The 17,772-nt window shown below is 39.3% G+C and overlaps 2 protein-coding genes and 1 long non-coding RNA gene across 4 annotated transcripts; 1 reads left to right on the top strand and 2 right to left on the bottom strand.

Moving 5' to 3' along the window:
• Positions 1-637: 637 nt before the first annotated feature.
• Positions 638-3,343, bottom strand: LOC135638582 (NAC domain-containing protein 21/22-like). The gene is made up of 3 exons (XM_065151752.1): positions 2,943-3,343; positions 1,414-1,685; positions 638-1,227 (listed from the first exon to the last, which is right to left on the bottom strand). Exons 1-3 carry the CDS (start codon positions 3,133-3,135, stop codon positions 856-858), a joined length of 837 nt encoding a protein of 278 aa, XP_065007824.1. The 5' UTR covers positions 3,136-3,343; the 3' UTR covers positions 638-855.
• A 2,921-nt stretch (positions 3,344-6,264) lies between these two features.
• LOC135638278 (uncharacterized) lies at positions 6,265-8,208 on the top strand. The gene is made up of 2 exons (XR_010496573.1): positions 6,265-6,377; positions 7,937-8,208. It is a non-coding gene; the product is annotated as an uncharacterized LOC135638278 (long non-coding RNA).
• Positions 8,209-9,121: 913 nt separating this feature from the next.
• LOC135638547 (uncharacterized) lies at positions 9,122-17,171 on the bottom strand. Of its 2 annotated transcripts, XR_010496652.1 has the most exons (3): positions 16,985-17,171; positions 9,667-13,205; positions 9,122-9,554 (listed from the first exon to the last, which is right to left on the bottom strand). XR_010496652.1 is itself a non-coding variant. In XM_065151698.1 (2 exons), the coding sequence occupies exon 2, from the start codon at positions 12,964-12,966 to the stop codon at positions 9,766-9,768; it is 3,201 nt and encodes a 1,066-aa protein (XP_065007770.1). In that variant the 5' UTR covers positions 12,967-13,205; positions 16,985-17,171; the 3' UTR covers positions 9,621-9,765. The 2 variants fall into 2 exon arrangements, 1 of the variants encoding a protein (XP_065007770.1); XM_065151698.1 differs by lacking the exon at positions 9,122-9,554 and having other exon boundaries at positions 9,621-13,205.
• Between the last annotated feature and the right edge of the window lie 601 nt (positions 17,172-17,772).

The following is a 17,772-nucleotide window of genomic DNA, read 5'->3' as shown; positions in this document are numbered from 1 at the left end:
ATAGGACAAGTACCCACTCACTATAGCTTGGACATGGTCTCAAGCAGTAGTTTTTACTGGTTATTATGTTACATCCATCCATCCATCCACCCTGAAGGAAATAGGATGAGCAATTTACTTAGGATCGAATTAAAGAAACTCCCTCCTGATTGATTGGTTGAAAATAAATACTAATGGATCTTCTCACTTGCAGTGTGAAGCAATAATGAACAAATTCGGCCTTCAAATAATTATCGCCGAAAGATTTTTGAATATAGAGATCGAGATCGATACATCAATACTCCATGACATCTTCACTAAAAAGACAGATGTTCCATAGGGTATTCGGATCACGATACGCGACTTGGAAGATCTCTTGACCAACGATAATCGGGCTGTATATAGATAGTACTACAATATAGTTCCTTTCCATTTTAAACACTGACCTTACAGAGTCATTTTGTAAAACCATAAGATCTTAATAGATTTTCCTTTTGACAAAAAAAGAAAAAAAGAAAAATCATTCATCAAGAGAACTTTGAAGAATTTAGGATGGCATGATTGCACAAAGACAGATTAGAAATTATGCACAAAGGCAAAGAAATAACAGATGGTTGAGATATCAAACATCTGCAAAACTTTCGAATGAACACCATGGACATCAGTGACACATTAATCAAGGCATTCACTCGTATAAATTATTGTATTGTCACAAAGGAATCACTCCCTAGAAAAAGTATTACACCAAGCACACACACAACAGTCCTCCTTCCTTCCTTGTGTGGGGACATCGTTAGACCAATGCGTATATATACAAGAAAGATGTCCCCCTGCTCCAAATGGTGTGTCACTATCAATCTCACAAATTCAATGAACTCAAAAAGGATTCCTCATGTGAGAGACAGCATTTTCACCAAAGTAGCTTTCTAAGTTTTCCTGAATTATGTTTGGAGGATTCAATTTGGGGAAGTGGTCGAAGGCAGGCCTTGCGGAGAACTTGTTATCGTAATAACTCAGGTCTGGTGAACCCACAGGAGGAGCTGCAGCAGCAAGCTGTGCGGTGAAGTTGGAGAAGCAGGGCACTTGCTCGAACCCCTCTAAGCTACGCGGCGCTTGGTCGAAGGTGATGTACGTGTTCCTGAGCGGAGGGAGGGAGGAAGAAGTTGTGTCATCATCATAATTCTTGACATCAGGCTTGGTGATCACTCCTCTGGTCTTGGAGGACACCCTGCACAGGACCCAACCCTCCTGTTGGAAGACAACGGATGAAGAAGTAAGTAGTCGATGAGACGAGAAGAAAGAAGATGAAGGTTTCCTATGGAATGCGAAGCATACATTAAGTTGATGATATATGATTGAGAATTAAGAAGAACAAGAGCTGTAAAGCCTGTTTGAGATCATGATGATGTTCGATGATAATGGTTACAATAATACCTCGAAGGAGAAGTTGGTAGGGTTGGAGGATGGTTCGATTCGGAATTCATGCATGACCCAATCGGTTTTCCTACCCTTGGGAGCTCGGCCTCGATAGAACACCAGCGTCTTCCTCATGCCCACGAGCATCCCCCTTCGGGCCACCCGTCGGTCCTTCCCGGTCGCTTTCCAGTAACCCGATCGAGTTGCTCGATTCGTTCGCTGTCCGGTGGCATACTTACGGTCCCGAAGATTGAAGAAGTACCACTCCTTGTCGCCTACGCACGCCATTTCTGATATATCGGTGTAACATCTTTTGTTCAGTCACGCAGAAATCTTATAAATAAACATATTATAATTATCAACTTAAGTCTAAATATTTTGGTGACTTAAAGAAGTATATGTTATCTCTCTTTTCTTCTTTTTTTTTGTTGGCTGCAAAGGTGTGGTCAGTGACTATGGACAGAAACATTTTCTTCTTTTTCTTCTTCTTCTTCTTCTTCTTCTTCTTCTTCTTCTTCTTCTTCTTCTTCTTCTTCTTCTTCTTCTTTTCTTTTTTAGAAAAAATTAAGGTTCAGAAAAAAAGGATACAATCTTCTTGATTGTCGAAAATGAATATATAATTCTTTTGCGTATGTTTTACTATTGATATTTTAGGAGGCAGAAATGAGGTGTAGATTACTGTAAGGTTGACATGGAAAGATAAAAGGATATTTCTGTGTCAGCAAGGAAGAGAAAGTTAAAAGAGGAAGACAAGCCGTGTGGAGATTGGACTCATCATTTAATTGGGAAGACAAACAGTCTCTTTCCAATTAAATTATATATATATATATATATAATTATCTCATAAAGATAGATAGATATGAATAGAAACTCTTCCTTTTTCTTATTTTATTTTGTTTTCTTTTTGGGGTTGAGAAAGAGAAACTTATGCTATTTGTATATACTGCTGCTATGTGATAATTAATTAATTGTACCTCAAATAGCTTCCACTTGAACAGAATTTAGCAAAAACATGAGCTGTAAAATAAGCAGAAAAAAAAGAGAGAGAGAGAGAGAGATGATGGAGATGTTTAAAACCATTAAGCTGACAATTTTCTGGTTCTAATATATCAGAAGAAAACAAAATTTCCATTTTCCTCCCTCTGAACAACAAAGAATAAATAAATAAATAAACAACCTTGAGAAATTATTATCCTGTTGACATATACTTCTAATTCATGATGTTCAGAAAAATCTTTGCCTCGTACAATATAGGAGAATATTAATGAGAAAATAATGTGAGGAAATCAAATAGGAAGCCTTCTTCAGTTTGATCTACAGCAAGATTTATCTTTTTTGACTAACCAAATTCTATCTCCATCATATATCGTAAACGACGGATCTCAGAAAATGAAAAAGATTATGGTGGATGCAATTTGACTGCTTCTCCCTCTCCGAAAAGAACAGATAGCTCCTCTGAGGGATGAGAGAAGTAGCGATGAAGGTGGAAATCGATGCAAATCTCTCATGACGAGAAGCTCTCATGAGATGGTGGTCACCGAACTCACCAGGAAGCTCCCATGGTTCACACTTGTTGAGATCAACGTCGACGATTACAGGCCACCCGTGCATGCCGCCATTTCCATTCTCCCCGGACACCTTCCTCTCCAGGTAGTCGCAAACGAGCTCATCATCCCGAGGGTGAAATCTGAACCCTGGTGGCAGTCTCGCCTCCACCATGCCCAAGTGACTCATAGCCATGCCTGTGCTGAGATGAGAGAGAGAGAGAGAGAGAGAGAGAGAGAGAGAGAGAGAGAGAGAGGATGGTTGGAGGCTAATAGAGAAGAGGAATACAAAGACAAGGAAGGAGAGTAGATCCTTAAAGAGGTAGGAAGATGGGAAGGTATAAGGTGCAAGTCAACTACTTAAAAGGAGAAAGCTCATGAGAAAAAATTGTGTGTGCGCGCGCGCGCTGTTGTGTTCCCCAATGGAAAAAGGAAACAAAGAAAGAAAAAAGAATAGTCATATGTTATTTTCCCGCAACAAACAAACAAAGAAACAAAGAAACAAAGAAACAAACAAAGAAAGAAAGCATATGCTATCAAGAAATCTGTGCAGGCAATGGAGGCATCACCGGTCCATTTTGGTTCACACCGAATCGTCACACCTACTTCATTTGATGAGGGATCGCATCAGTGCTTACCGGTCTGAACTCGTCCAAGAAGCAATGCTGATGACACCTCACATGCACGCGAGGAGGCGGCCTTTGCATCTGTTCAGCCGTGTGAACCGCGCCCACACCGCAAGAAAGCCATCGATCGGGAGCAGATGAGATATCTCACATGCTTCCGCCGCATGCAAAAGGTCTCCCTCCCTCACTGTGGTAGGGGTGTCGTGTATGTGCGTGTCGTTCGGACATATGAACAGTTGTCACATCCGTCGTAGGGTGGTAGGTTTCAATCCCAAAAGACTCGTCCCATCATTCTTAGGCTTCATTATTGGTTGGGAACCAAACATCGAGCGTGTATCATCATCGTCTGTACTTGTCGTGCCACTCCTGACGACCGTCTTATCTTTCGGGCCTACATAGGAAGAAGCCATGGATTGAGTTCTTTTGCATGTGTCTCGATCGATATGACGTCTGCTAAGGCCATTTGACAAGGAGATATCTCCTTTTCTACATTGTACACTGCCGTGCTTCGGAGAACCATGCAACCGAAGAAGACAACTTCATGTGAGATGGATTAGCCGAGGAGCTTTCCAGCTACAGCATGAGCTCATATGAGGTGTATCATGAACCGTGCGACCATCATCAAGCAAAACAGTTGACTGACTGCCTGCCTGTGTTAGGCTGACTGCTTGCATCATCATTAGGCAGCTACTAGCTTGTCATCATCACACGGATTAGCGATCGACCGACCCACCCCGATTCCATGGCGATTAGAGGAGGAAAGAAGAAGGGAGAGCGAAAAAAACACCTTAAATGGCATCCAAGATGGACCAAAAGAATAAATTAATAGCCTTTACCATCCACTCGATCCATGGCAGTAAGAAGCAGATGTTTCCGTCGTCTAAGGTGTTGTTCGTAGTAAAACGAACACAAGTGTTGAAACCTCGTGTGGCTGTTCTTTCCATGAACGTCATATAACTTCAAACCAATCGCTGACGAAGAACTGGTCATCTTAAGAAAACTAAACATATTACGAGTATTCAAGGAAACTGATTCTGCATCATCTCTTCTCTGCTCTCGTCCTTCCAATTCTATTCCAAGATCGATCGATCGATCGATCTTCTTCTTCGCTGAAAAGGATTGAGCAACAGTTACGGACGGACGGACGGACGGCCGGTTTAAGACCGCTTCAAGCAACTTTGAGTCTATTCATATAGTAGTAGTATATTGAGACTTTTTCCACTTGGTGAAAACTTTGACTTTGCTACATACACCTCTCCGCATGAGTTGTGGTTTTGACTTTTCAACACTGCAAGCTGTATCCAAGACTGCAGCCTCATCCGAAATATCCTCGTGTGTACCAACTGACCCATTCGATCCAAGTAGCTAAGCTAGCAACGGAATTAATCATCAGAAATAAACACCAAATGATTGCAGAAAGCTTGTTTGCTTTGACGAAGGACCTCAAGAAAAGGACATGCAGCATATTGCTGCATCATCTTGCCGGAGCTTCCACGGAGGAAACTGAAACATCCATCTGCATGCATGGCTGCGTGAGGTTGAAGAAAAGAAGTTGACGAAACGGAAGAAGAACAGCCCCAGGTCGAGTTCATCGATGACAAATTTTTCATGTATATGTGCATGTATCAGAATGAATGAATGAATCAATCAATGATCATAAGCTGAAACATGTACGGGATGATGTCAAGTGACAACTCAATCTATGCTCAAGTTGCCAAGATGACGCGCTCATCACTGTACTTTATATACTTCTATCTCGATTTGTTCGTCAACATCTAACAACAGGCTGATATTATAATCAAACATTTAGGTTGCAGATGGTGGCACTGTCAAACACGCAATCTGACTCGATCCAAATGAGGCACTGATCATACCTTAGCAGCTCAATAGTAATATATCTTATAGTTCATAAAGTCCAAGTATTTTATGTTTTCTTCTTCTTCTTCCTTTTGAGTTGCAAAGTAGATTTCTTCGTTGCTATCACATCATGATGGGCTGAGACTCCATTTTCTTCATTTAAAGAAAATAAAATAAACCATGAGAATATTTAATGAATAATTTCCCTCGGCTATAAATTACAATTATATGATCATAAAAAATAATATATATATATATATATACATATATATATATATATATATACATATATATATATATATACATATATATATATATGTATATATATATATACATATATATATACATATATATATACATATATATATATGTATAAACTCAAAATAGCAATTTAATGTTGGGCCATTTTGTTCATCAAGCCAATTAGATAATGAGTTTTGATGTGCTCTTGCCCGAAAATAAAAGCCTTAGCCCGCTGAGATTAATAGGAACCGATTCGACGAGATCGCCAGTCCATCTGGCTCATTTGGATCGCTCGGCTTTAACGAGGATGTGATCGGAAACGGACCGGTTCGACCAGCTCGCCACACGGTCCGGCCCATTCGAATCATTTAGGTCGCTCATGTCGCCTGGGCTTAAATACGTTTGTAATGGGGCCATACGGTCCAGCCTATTTGTATGGACCGGTTCTACCAGCTCGCCACACGGTCCGTCCCATTCGAGTCACTTGGGCTTCAATAAGGTTGGGCCGATTCGACCACCTCGACACTTGGCCCGGGGCCCTCGAGTGTCTGTAATATTTTATTATGACGAAACTACCCTTAGGGTTCGACTGACTATATAGGGACTCCAAAATACCACTCCGGACCTGCAAGCTCGACGCCGCACCAGGAAAGACAGCGATCGAGAGGGAAAGCATCGTAGGCTCGGCTGTTCCATCGAGATGAGAGCAAAGGTGTGGTTTTGTTCCTGTTTATTTTCTTCACTCCGTTTGTTGTTGCCGCTGCTTTAAGATACAAATTGTTTCCCTGATTCTTTTCTTGTGATCCTGGGTTTTTGTTTTAGGAGTAATCGTTTTGGATTTCATTACAGGTTTGAAGTGACTTTTAATGATCCTTTACTAGTTTAGAAAAGCTCGATTTGATAGTAGTTATGTTCTTGGTCTCGGTATGTATGGGTTCCTTTCTTTGAGAGGAAAAGCGTTTACTTTCTGTCGTGATTGCGACAAAGATGTATCTTTTTATGAGAGCTTGGATAAAATCTTGACTGATTATAGATCTGTTCTTGTTCTTCGTACGCGAGAGAGATTGTTGTTGATAAGGAAAGCGATGTCTTTTGGCTCTAATTATGAGAAAAATGTATTCGTATGGAAGCATTGTGATTAGTCGCTTGGCAAAATAATCTGTTCGTTGTTTGGGTTTTGATTCGGAAAGAGTACTGAAGAACGATAAAAAAGTAATTTTTATGGAGTTTGTTGAAGACGTTTGTTCTACTCCAAAAGTAACACATTTTTCTTGCAAGTAGTACCGAGATTCTGGTTCTACTCCAAAGTCGCACTTAATCTTCGAAAGTGGTATTGATTTTTCCACCTATCATTTGAACGCTTCTGCATCGAGCATCATAGCCATCGTGTTGCCTTTTTCTTTCCTTTTTCCAAGATCCCTGCCTCGATGTAGAAGAGCTTGATTTGGTGGTAGTTTTTGTTCTCGGTCTCTGTATGTTTGGGAGCTTTTTCTTTGAGAAGAAAAAATAATTTATCCGAGAAAGATGTATTTTCTTGGGGTGTTTGCATTAGGGCTTCAAAAAGAATCTTGATTTGGTTATTGCTCTGCCATCGTCTTTGGCATATTTGATAAGAAAAAAATGGTACCTTTTGTTCCTAATTTTTGAGAGATGTGATTAGGGTGACCTGAAACTACATTATTGATTGGCATAATAATCTGTGCGTTGTTTTGGTTTTCGTTTGGAAGGAACCATGTGGAATCATAAAAGGGTGAAGTTTTTTTTTTTTCCTGAATTTTGTTTAAGATTCATGTTCTACTCCAAGAATAGCATTCCTTCTTTCTGGCAAGTGTTTCCAAGATTCTGGTTCTGCTCCAAAACAACACTTGTTTGTTCGAGGAGTAGGGAAGTGGTCATGCATTGCTTGCGCTCATCTCATCATCATCTATGCTACATTGTTTTTGTTACTAAGAGATTTTATTTCGGAAAGAGCAAATGTTGAGACAGATGAGAAGACTTGGTTAATCCAAAGTGAACTATCTGCATCGAGCATGATAGCCATCGGTCATGCATTTTTTTCTTTCTTTTGCATTGATATAGAACGTGAGAGTTTAGAAGTAGGTGAGGCATGGATCTTGCTTTCTTTATTATTATTATTTTTTTGGACCATTGAGATTTGTCTCCCACCATGAACTCGCCCATTAATCTGATTTATGTTTGTGGATAATATAGGATTACAATTCTGTTGTGTTCCCTAATAATATTCACAACTGAACTGTTTTATTACCACAGTGGAAGAAGAAGCGCATGAGGAGACTCAAGAGGAAGAGACGAAAGATGAGGCAGAGATCCAAGTAGGGGGTGGTCGGTCATGGCTTCCTCGGTGGGTGGGAAGGTGCACTGTTGGAACTCTCCTTGGAGTGATCCCTCGGTTGCTTTAAGATTGTCGTCCAGCAACTTTATATTTTGCTTGTTAGGGTAATGATTTGTGGTTTGCTTTGACTAGTGAAAAATGCTTAACATTTGGAGACACGCTTATTTAATCTCTATTTTGTCTTATCGTATATGTGGTTTAATTCGTGATCATGTATGTTGATCTTTGTCTTTTAGAGTCAACAAAATGCTCTACTCATGAAACTTTCTCAGGTTATCCCCTCAATTCACATCCTATCAAATTGCATGTTCATGTCATCTTCAACAATGTGTTCCTATCATCCAACATTCCTCTAGTTTCATCTTCAACAATTTACTAAAAAGCATCCGAAAATAATAATAATAATAATAATAACAATAATAACAATAAATAAAAAATAATATCATTTGTTATTATTATTTGTTTTGATGAGATAATTATGTATTATTATTTAAATGATTTGATTTAATAAAATAACTAACGGTGAATTTTCAAAATAAGTCCTTGGTTTTAAGAAGCTTTTGTAGTGTTTTAATATTTAAAAAAAATTATATAATTTGTTTTTCATAAATGATAATTTTATTCTTGATCACTTGTGTCTTTGTTGCTTTCATATGTTGATCGTCTCCACGCATTGGCTACACCAACCTTAGTCGCCTCCCTCATCTTTGTGCGTCAATTACACTTACACATTCGGTCGCTAGTTGTGTGTGTTGGTCACACTTCACATTAGCCATACCAACCTTAGTTGCCTCTCTCGTTGGTTGACTCCGAGGGTGTGCGATCCACATGTCCCTTGCTTACATGCCTCAAGGCATAGCCACCACGCCCATCCTATCATCATCCTTATAAGGCAATGATGCAAAACGAAGACTCCTTATAAGAGAGGGGAGATAAGGCAATGATGCAAAACGAAGATAACGATGAGTCTGGTGGAGCAACAGTGGGTTAGATAAAGATAAGAGATAATGCAAAAAAATTAAAATTTTAAAAAGTTAGAACACTAAATAAACACCAAATAAACAAAAGCTAAACCTATTGATCTAAAATATTTAAACACCAAATAAACAAAAGCATTCCATCAAATTCAAATGAGTAAATTCAAGTCTTCATCAACTTGTTTTCAAATGTGAGACTAAATCTTGTTTGTTAGGGCATCAACACGACAGTTACATCCACGAATTTCCGAAAGCCATACAACAATGAGCACAACAATAGACACTGTAGAACTGTTAAAGAGGTAGGGTTTCAAAGACACTTAAAAAGAGGAAGAAGCAAACAGAATCGAGACAAATGCCTAAATCTCCGACTCCATATATTAAGTGTATTGAGACAACATCTATCCATGGCTGCTTTAAAGCTAAAGGCAAACCTAAACTAACCTACAAAACAATGATGCTGGAGAATAGAGAAAAAAATATTCCAACCTGCAAAGTGTGTTTAAAAATCGTGATCTGCATCCTCCAATGCAGCCAGCCGCTTGTGCAAAACTGCAGGCTACAGAAAAAAAAAAAAAAAAAGTGACTGAGCTGTTATCCACAATGGAGCAATTTGAGCATAAACTCAAGCAAAAAGAGGCCCTCATGCCTTTCCACATATATATATATACCTGTCTGTGTATCAGCAAGAACAAAGAAAAAAAAACAATCTATTCAACTGTGGCTTCTGCAATGTAATCAAAAGTTCCCCATAAGCTGCTGAATAATGTCTACTTCCGACATCGTTCATTGTCTGAGAACAGTAAAATTTCGGGTACAGATGCAGTGTCCAGTTCCCAGTAGCCCTGCAGTTTTCCTCCTATTTCATTTGTTAGTCGGAATGCAGGTATCTTATGAGAAAATGTAATATATTTATCATTAGGGATCTCCATGGTCACAGCTTTTCCTTCTATTTCAGGTTTGAAAATAGATCTATAACCACTAACCTTCATCAAAAGCCTAACTTTCATGCCAGCATCAGTACATTCACAAATCTCCACCACATCATACTCACAATTTTCCAAATCTGAATGCTTCCAATTAGCATTCCAATTCTTATAAACCGCCCAAATCTCACCACAGCTAGGAAGAATAACATATTGATTTCTTTTACCAGCTGGTTTAGCCTGTACAAGATGAGAAAATATATCAACGTTATCGAATATCATGCTCTGTCGTTCCACTTTAAACGTTCCACATGCAATCGGCATGCCCTCTTCTATCCATCGTACCTGCTCCACTAACACAGGGCAGGCCTCAAGCCATGCCACATGCACTCTATATTCTTCCAACTCAACCTTTTTTACCTGTGCATAGTACTTGGGATACTTATCTATGTCACTGTAAACTGCCCAAATCTGACCTCGTTGGATGTTTCCAATCAACTTCTGTTGGTCAAAGTTGTGAAAATCTGCCTCAGGACATTCGTAGGTGAGGGGGCTTAAAGATGACATTGAAGACAATTTTTCATTTTCAGCAGCATTATTATTTATGTCTCTGGCATCTAAGTTGTCTTCCACAATATTCCCTGTTTCAGACCGGTCTGTACCATTTTGGGCATTCCTCCAAGCGTCTGAATGGTGGATTTCAGTTGTTTGATATTGTTTTGCATCACCAACACACTTCACACCATTAGGAGACGAACTCTGACTTATGTCGTTCTCCATACTAAGTCCAGGTTCCTCCTCATCGGTTGTGGGCCTAAAACGCAAACCACTAAATTCATTCAAATTCCCAATTCTACTTGTATTGCTGCAGAAACTAATAGAAGGAAATGACTCTGAAAAGTTGGTAGGAAGAGATGCAGGATCAAGTTCCAGACAACCTTGAGGAATACTTTCTTTTTCTGTCCCAGTCAACCTGTAAGAAGGGATGTTATGAGAAAATCTAAGAATTTCATTGGGTGGTATCTTGTATGGGGCCATACGCTTCTCTTTTGCTCGCATAAACAAGCTCACAAATCCTTCTATCTTAACTAAGGGAATCACACTAATTCCACTTGCCACTGCAAAATCTGAAAGGACTTCTACAACTTCATAATCATAGAGCTTATTTTGAGCATCAAAGCTCCACCCAATCTTCCAGTCCTTGAAAAGAGCCCAAACCTCACCCTTTCTAGGATATATAGTATATGAGTTCCTTCTTTTCCCTTTTTCCGAAGACACAACATGTGAGAACATCAACCGGTCTTCGGTAAACTGTGAGGATCCAAGTATATAATTCCCACAACCGACTGGCAAATCCCCATCAGACCAAGCCATCTCAACTTCATTTAAGGGATTATGCTCAAGCCAAGCAAGCCGCAACTTGAAATGTGGAGCATAAACATGACGAATTCGTGCATAGAATCGAGGCATCCCATCCAGATTATCATAAACAGCCCATATCTGATCAACTGCAAATGCATTTTCATGCCTAAGCTCTTCAAAGTCCCAAAATTCTGTATCAGGATACGTGACTCTGCCATGTTCAGGTAAGGTGTTGGAGGTAGAATTAAGATTCCATTCGGTTCTGGTCCCTGACTTCTCCTTCATAACTGTGTCTTGTTTGCTTTCTCCTATTTTAACCCCTTTACTTGCACATGGTTGTTTCTCTTCAGAGCGGGCATCTTCTTTATGGTTCTTCTCCATATTGTCATCAGCAAAATTAGTAACATTGACTCCTGAAGTAACCCTATCAGCATTAGCATGAGAAATTTCAGTTTCATGCCCATCAGCACCACCTAGTAAGTCACCCCTCAACCTTTTACAATGTGGAGGACTTACAAAGTTAAAATCATCTTCATTTCCGACTTTGTTATAGTTAATATTCTGCTTGAGCCTGCCCGACCTTCTTGGGGCAAAAAATGAAGACAAATGCTTTGCTTGATGACCATCAACCTCAATAGTTATGTCTTCAACACTGGTGCCATCTGAATCCATGGCAGCCACCTCTCTGGCCCTCTTCTGACTAGAATTTGTAGTTGAAGGCTTAGCAGCCTGCTTTCCATGATTTGTTTCCTTGGTGTTCATTTTTCCAAACTTAACCTCACTACTTTCACCACCTTTATCATTCATCTTGACATCTGTTGCCACATTTGCAGGTCCACCACCTCCATGCTCAATTTTGATCTCTAACCCTCCACCTAAACTTACCTTAAGGCCCATATGAGAAGAGGTACTTCCAGGATGATTGTGCCAGTGGACATTGTTAGTTTGCTCAACTGGAATCTGCTGCTGTGGGTTTCCAGAATCGATCCATGATTGGCCTATGTTTTCCTCAGAAGGTACAGCTTTTGCATTTAAATCATGTGCAACAAAAGGTTTCAAAAAATTCTGACAGCATATGGACTTGTTCAATATGCTCTGATAGTATTGGTATCTAATTTTACAACCAGAGCAGATAGTCCAGAAAGTCTGGGCAGCAGCAAAACATGATGGCTGCTGCTGTTGTAGGTTTAAACCATTAAAGTTCACAGCGCTAAAACCACTTGTAGCAGCATAAGAGCTCTTCCTCATCCGTGGAGCCAACTGTCCGGACAGGGCAGGTTTGAAGGTAGCATTCCTTTTGATGTCATAAAGGTGTCGTTTTTCTTGATCAGACAAAGTCATATGTGCTTCTCCAATCAATTTAAAGGCAGGCTCAGCACCTGCAAACTGGTTTTTATCAGGATGAAGTAAAAGTGCAAGCCTTCGGTACTGTTTCCTGACAGATGAATAATCTGCTGTTGGCTCCACTTGCAGAATTCCATACCAATCCATTTCTCCATTAACTTTGACATTGGCAGAGCAATGAACTTCACAAACAGTTAACATCTGAGAGATGTTCTCAAGCACAGGGAAAAGGCGTTGAGCCTTTTGAGCAATCTTTCGTGCCCCACTGAAATCTTTGTTTTGCATCTTCCTCTCTGCAATTTCCCTGGCTCTGAAAGCCTCTTCCTTGTTGCAGTCCATAGTGTGACAGCTACGAAAGAAAGCACTTGTCTAGCAGAATGTACTTGAATTTCTACACTTAAAAGTGCTATAAACCAAAAGGATCGTGCTCCCTCTTCATGCTCACTTCTGTAGATAAAGCATGGCAAAGAGAAAAGCACATCTTATCTCGACCGCCTTTAGTAACAGCTTCTTCTCTAGATAATTGTGGATCATAGATCATCATCAACGATATCCACCACACAGTAAACTTGAAGTACCTGCATGCAGTAATAAAATGTATTAGAACAAAACTAGAATCCTACTAAATACAAGAGCCTGCCAAAAAAGCACAAAGTAAAGCTAGCAGGAATATGATGATAGGCAAGTATGAAATTATTTCAAATCCAGAAGTTCCTAGAATGACAACCATGATTGAAATAAATAAGATAAGGTCAATAAAATCCTATCAAATACAAGAGCCTGCCAAAAGAGCACAAAGGAAAATAACAGGAATATACTAATAATAATGAAATTTCACATTCTTCCAAAATTAGAAATTACTAGAATGACATCCATGATTGAAATAAATAAGCAAAGGCAACACTGTATCCTCTCAATTCTTTCCTACTTATAATATGTCATATGTTTTCAAAGTACTTCATGCACCTAAAACTACTATAAACACTAGACAACTCCACTGTACATAGGTGTTTATACTGGTCAAGATGCTTCCCCATACACAAAGGAACCCTGTTGGGACTCCTTTAGAAATCACAAACACCTTTGTGCATGGATGTCATTGTAATGTTTCTCTAGATCAAACGAGTTTACATAAGATATTGCAGCTTGTTGTTGTTAGATCAAAATTAGCCATCAAAGCACTTAATGATGTCACTTCACTAGCAAATGACAACCCAAAAATTATCATGTATAAGCGGGGATATGAAATGGTAGACAATCTTAGATTTTGATTACTACATCTAATATCAAAATGTAATACAATCATCAACATGACCATCATGCATATAAAATTATTAACAGGAAATGATTAAGAAAATTGAGTACCTAAAAACATGTTATCACCTACAAAATGGAAACTCAGCTGGTCCAACATGTGCCATTTACCAGTGATACACATCATACAGAAAAGCAACATGAGTTTACAATGTTATACAATGCAATGTTACATGTTCAGAATTAATTGCCACTCAGTTGTTGGTCTTGACTTGTTTGACATTTGAAGCACAGGTTACAAGATCTTAGCCTTCAAAATAACCAGTGCACAATAACTTTTAGTTTCAGCTGCATCTAACTGCAAGTTTTATTTCTTAGGCCTGCAATTCTCGAATTAAATGACCATGGAAAATGATATTTACCTAGATCTGTATCAAGTCATTCAGTCTCCTAAATGATATTTAAACTGGAGAATATAGTAGTCCAAATGGCCTACTATTACCTGCAGTTTGCCTTAAAGAAACAGAAGAAAAAGGAAAAGATGCAAGGGAGAGAAAGAAGAAAGAAGAAAGAAGAAGGAACCATCAAAAGGGAGGGACATGGAAACTTATAATTTGCACAAACTAGGGACGATATGCAATGAAGGGTAGTACACTACAGGATCTCTCAATGCTCACCCATCTTCCTCAAGCACCATGAACATGCTTGACAGCCATGTAATATGATGTCTTCCTGGGGTGCCTTTTGGCAACACACAGAATATAGACATTAAAATAATATAATTAATAAATAACATGTTCACAAGACAAGTTAATGCATAAATCCTCTGGGTTGTGTTCCATTGCCTTGTCGACTTATTTGTGCTTTTGAAAGGTATATTAGTTCCTACTTCCCCATTCATGACATAAGAGAGCAAAATACACGAGTTGTGTTCCATTTCCTTGTCAAATGGTTGTGCCTTTGAGAGATATATTAGTTCCTACAGGAAAGTTTGATGTTTCCCATCCAGGCTCTTCTAAAGACCAGAGAATATTCCACGAGGATTAGTTATAGCTGTGTGAACTAAAACGGCAACCGGTAAAGTGTTGTCTTCTACCTGCCAACTGACCATTTAGGTTTGTATCAAGTAGAGTTGAATTTAGTTATGAAGTCTCAAACAATCCCAACTAGGTACAAGAAATCCAAAAATGGCCAGACAATCATTATGCAACAAAGCAAAATTAGGATATCCTAGCATCAGGATCGCACTTTCACAATTCTGCTTAAACAATGTTTCACAAAGTCAATTTCTCCTGAAAAAAGGAAATCTATATGGTCAATGTAGCCAAATTAATGCTGAAATGCTATAATTTAGAACTTCAAGTTCTTTTTTTTTGTCCTAGGGATGAAAATTACTCAGAAAATTAAAGAGCAAGTAATACATGGCAATACAGAACACTGAGAAAGATAACTAATAATTGAATAGCCAAAAAAGCAATTCAATTTTAAAAAGAACCGTCTCCACGTTCTCAATAACAAAGTACACCTTTGCTACTTTATTCACTTTCTTGCATAAATCCAATCAGTGTTTTTAAAAGCGCTAGGCACCTGGCCTAAGCTAAGCGAGGTGCTCTCGAATGATAAAATTTAAAAAATATACATTATGATTCATAAATATGATCAAAAAATAAAAATAACACATCATATTGGAAACATATAAAGTACCAAATTAAACTCTTAACGGTGTTTTCAATATGGCGCCAAACAATGTTTTTAATAAGGTGCACCACCTCAATATGGTGTAACAAGTTAATTGAAATGAGAAAGAGTGGATAGAGAAGTCAAGTAATCGACAGCTATGGAGGAAGGTGGGGAAAGGAGAGGGTAGCGAACGAAGCTACCAACAGTGAACAGATGAAGTTGTAATGGTAGACGAAGGCAACAGACGAGATTGTTTACGACAGTAGACGGGGCGAAAGGAGCTGCAGCGGTGGATGGAGCATACGAAGGCAATAGACGAAGCAGATGAAGGCGATAAACAAGGTTATCGACAACGATGGGCAAAGCTGCAGCAGTGGACAAAGCCTCTAAGGGTGACAGATGTAAGGTTTCGCTTTTGCTTTTGGTATCTTTTGCTGGGTCAGGCACGAGAAGGGGGTGTTAGGGTAACTACATTAGTTGGTTCAATCGAACCAACTTACTCGTCCAATCGACCCCAAGCTCGAAATTGGCCCAATTTGGCTCGGGCACTCACTCGAGGCGCACAGCGCCTGGGCTTAAGCAAGCACTCGAGCGGCGCTTCATTGAAACGCCTTGCCCTGAGGTACTGTGAGACACTCGGGTCTCGCCTCGCCTCGCCCGAGTGCCTTTTGAAAGCACTGAATCCAACTATAACAAGAACCACAAGATCACAACAATAAGCCAAAGATTCAATCAGAATCCACAAAAGTGAGAACCAAAAACAAATTACATCAGACCTTAGTGTGTCAGTAAACAGAAACATAAAGTAAATTCAAGAAATGATAATCGATAGTCGAATATCTTCTACAATCTCCATCAGCAAATAAATTTCCATAAGTAGTAATTGATATAATGCAGGAAACCTAGTTGTTGTATAATCAATAATTGTTAAACAAACATTGTCATAGTTTATATTGTTTTTTTTAATAATTACCTGACGTTAATATCCTTGATTGTGTTGTTTGTGCCAATGACGTTAACTATTCAGATTTTGACTCAGTGATACATATCTTATATATGAATTTAGCATTCTTAAAAGTGTAATTATTGCAACCGTTCGACATGCAATATAAATAGACAAATATTAGCGACACTAACATTTTGGTACGAATAAGAACTTAAGAATAAGAAGAGTCAAATGCTCCACACCAAACAAAATCATGCAGGAAAGAAGCTTTTATGCAGAAAAATCAACCGGCCAAGACAAAAGAAGATTCAACTTCACCGAGATGCTAACAAGGAGATAGCAACACGCAGATACAAAACCCCTGGAGAAGCACCGTGATTACAGTCCATACGAGGGGTTTGAAAGAGGAAATCAAAACCCTAAGTTCCTACCAGTACGTTCGAAATCTCAAGCCAAGCAAGGGAGTACATGATTTACCCTGAGACGCCATACGGCCGAAGGGTAAACGTACTCGGCCGAGGACTCAAAGACCCTAAACGGTAAGAAAGGGTGCTCCGATGAGGCTCGATGGTGGAGGTTCTGCACGAGGTGGATGCATCGCTGCCGGAACCCTAAAATTGCAACCAACGATCAGTGAGGGGACAGAAGGAAACGGACAACAAACACAGCGGGAACCGAAAGAGAACAGAAAATGCTTTCTCTAATTTGATATGGAGAAGGTGAAGGGCTTTTGGTAAATTAACTAATGATTTAGGGGGGTAAATGTTAAAAGATAAAAAAAGAAGCGAAAGTGGCGTGCGTTTTCGCAGCAAAACCTTTGTTTACCCCGGTGGACCCAGGCATCAGTCTGTGGTAATAGCACTAATTATCAGACGGGTGGGTGCGCGAGGCAGACGAAAATGGGTAGATTAAGGAAAAAGTTTTATCTACATAATAATCCCTTTAAAGCAGGAAAGTACATGATAACATATCCAAAATGTTGACCAATAATCCCTTTAATCATCGCAAGAAATAAGAAATTAATTTTTTTAATATCAGTAGCAAAGCACTTTTAACACTATATATCCTGAAATTAAATCGAAGGATACTGTGCTTTAAAGAATGCTAATGTAAAATTTCATTTTATAAGGGGACCTTTTTGCAATTTTTGATATGTTGAAACGACCCATGGTAGGCCGTTTGAGCGAGGTCGAGTCCCTCGGCGCCGTTGGATCATGGCGCTTCGCTTTGAGTTCGGTAACCATCTAACTCTGACGGTGGACGAC

Source organism: Musa acuminata, chromosome BXJ3-5 (genome assembly GCF_036884655.1).
Source record: "Musa acuminata AAA Group cultivar baxijiao chromosome BXJ3-5, Cavendish_Baxijiao_AAA, whole genome shotgun sequence".
NCBI lineage: Eukaryota > Viridiplantae > Streptophyta > Magnoliopsida > Zingiberales > Musaceae > Musa > Musa acuminata.
The sequence above is the reverse complement of the archived record's forward strand: the minus strand, read 5'-3'. Positions and strand labels throughout refer to the sequence as shown.

Bases quoted from the DNA above. Each gene is read 5' to 3' on its own strand.
- LOC135638547 (XM_065151698.1), bottom strand. From the start codon at position 12,966: ATGGACTGCAACAAGGAAGAGGCTTTCAGAGCCAGGGAAATTGCAGAG.
- LOC135638582 (XM_065151752.1), bottom strand. From the start codon at position 3,135: ATGGCTATGAGTCACTTGGGCATGGTGGAGGCGAGACTGCCACCAGGG. The intron at 1,686-2,942 runs GTGAGTTCGGTG...CCGATATATCAG, and splicing joins TGAACCATGGGAGCTTCCTG to AAATGGCGTGCGTAGGCGAC. The intron at 1,228-1,413 runs GTATTATTGTAA...GTCTTCCAACAG, and splicing joins CTACCAACTTCTCCTTCGAG to GAGGGTTGGGTCCTGTGCAG.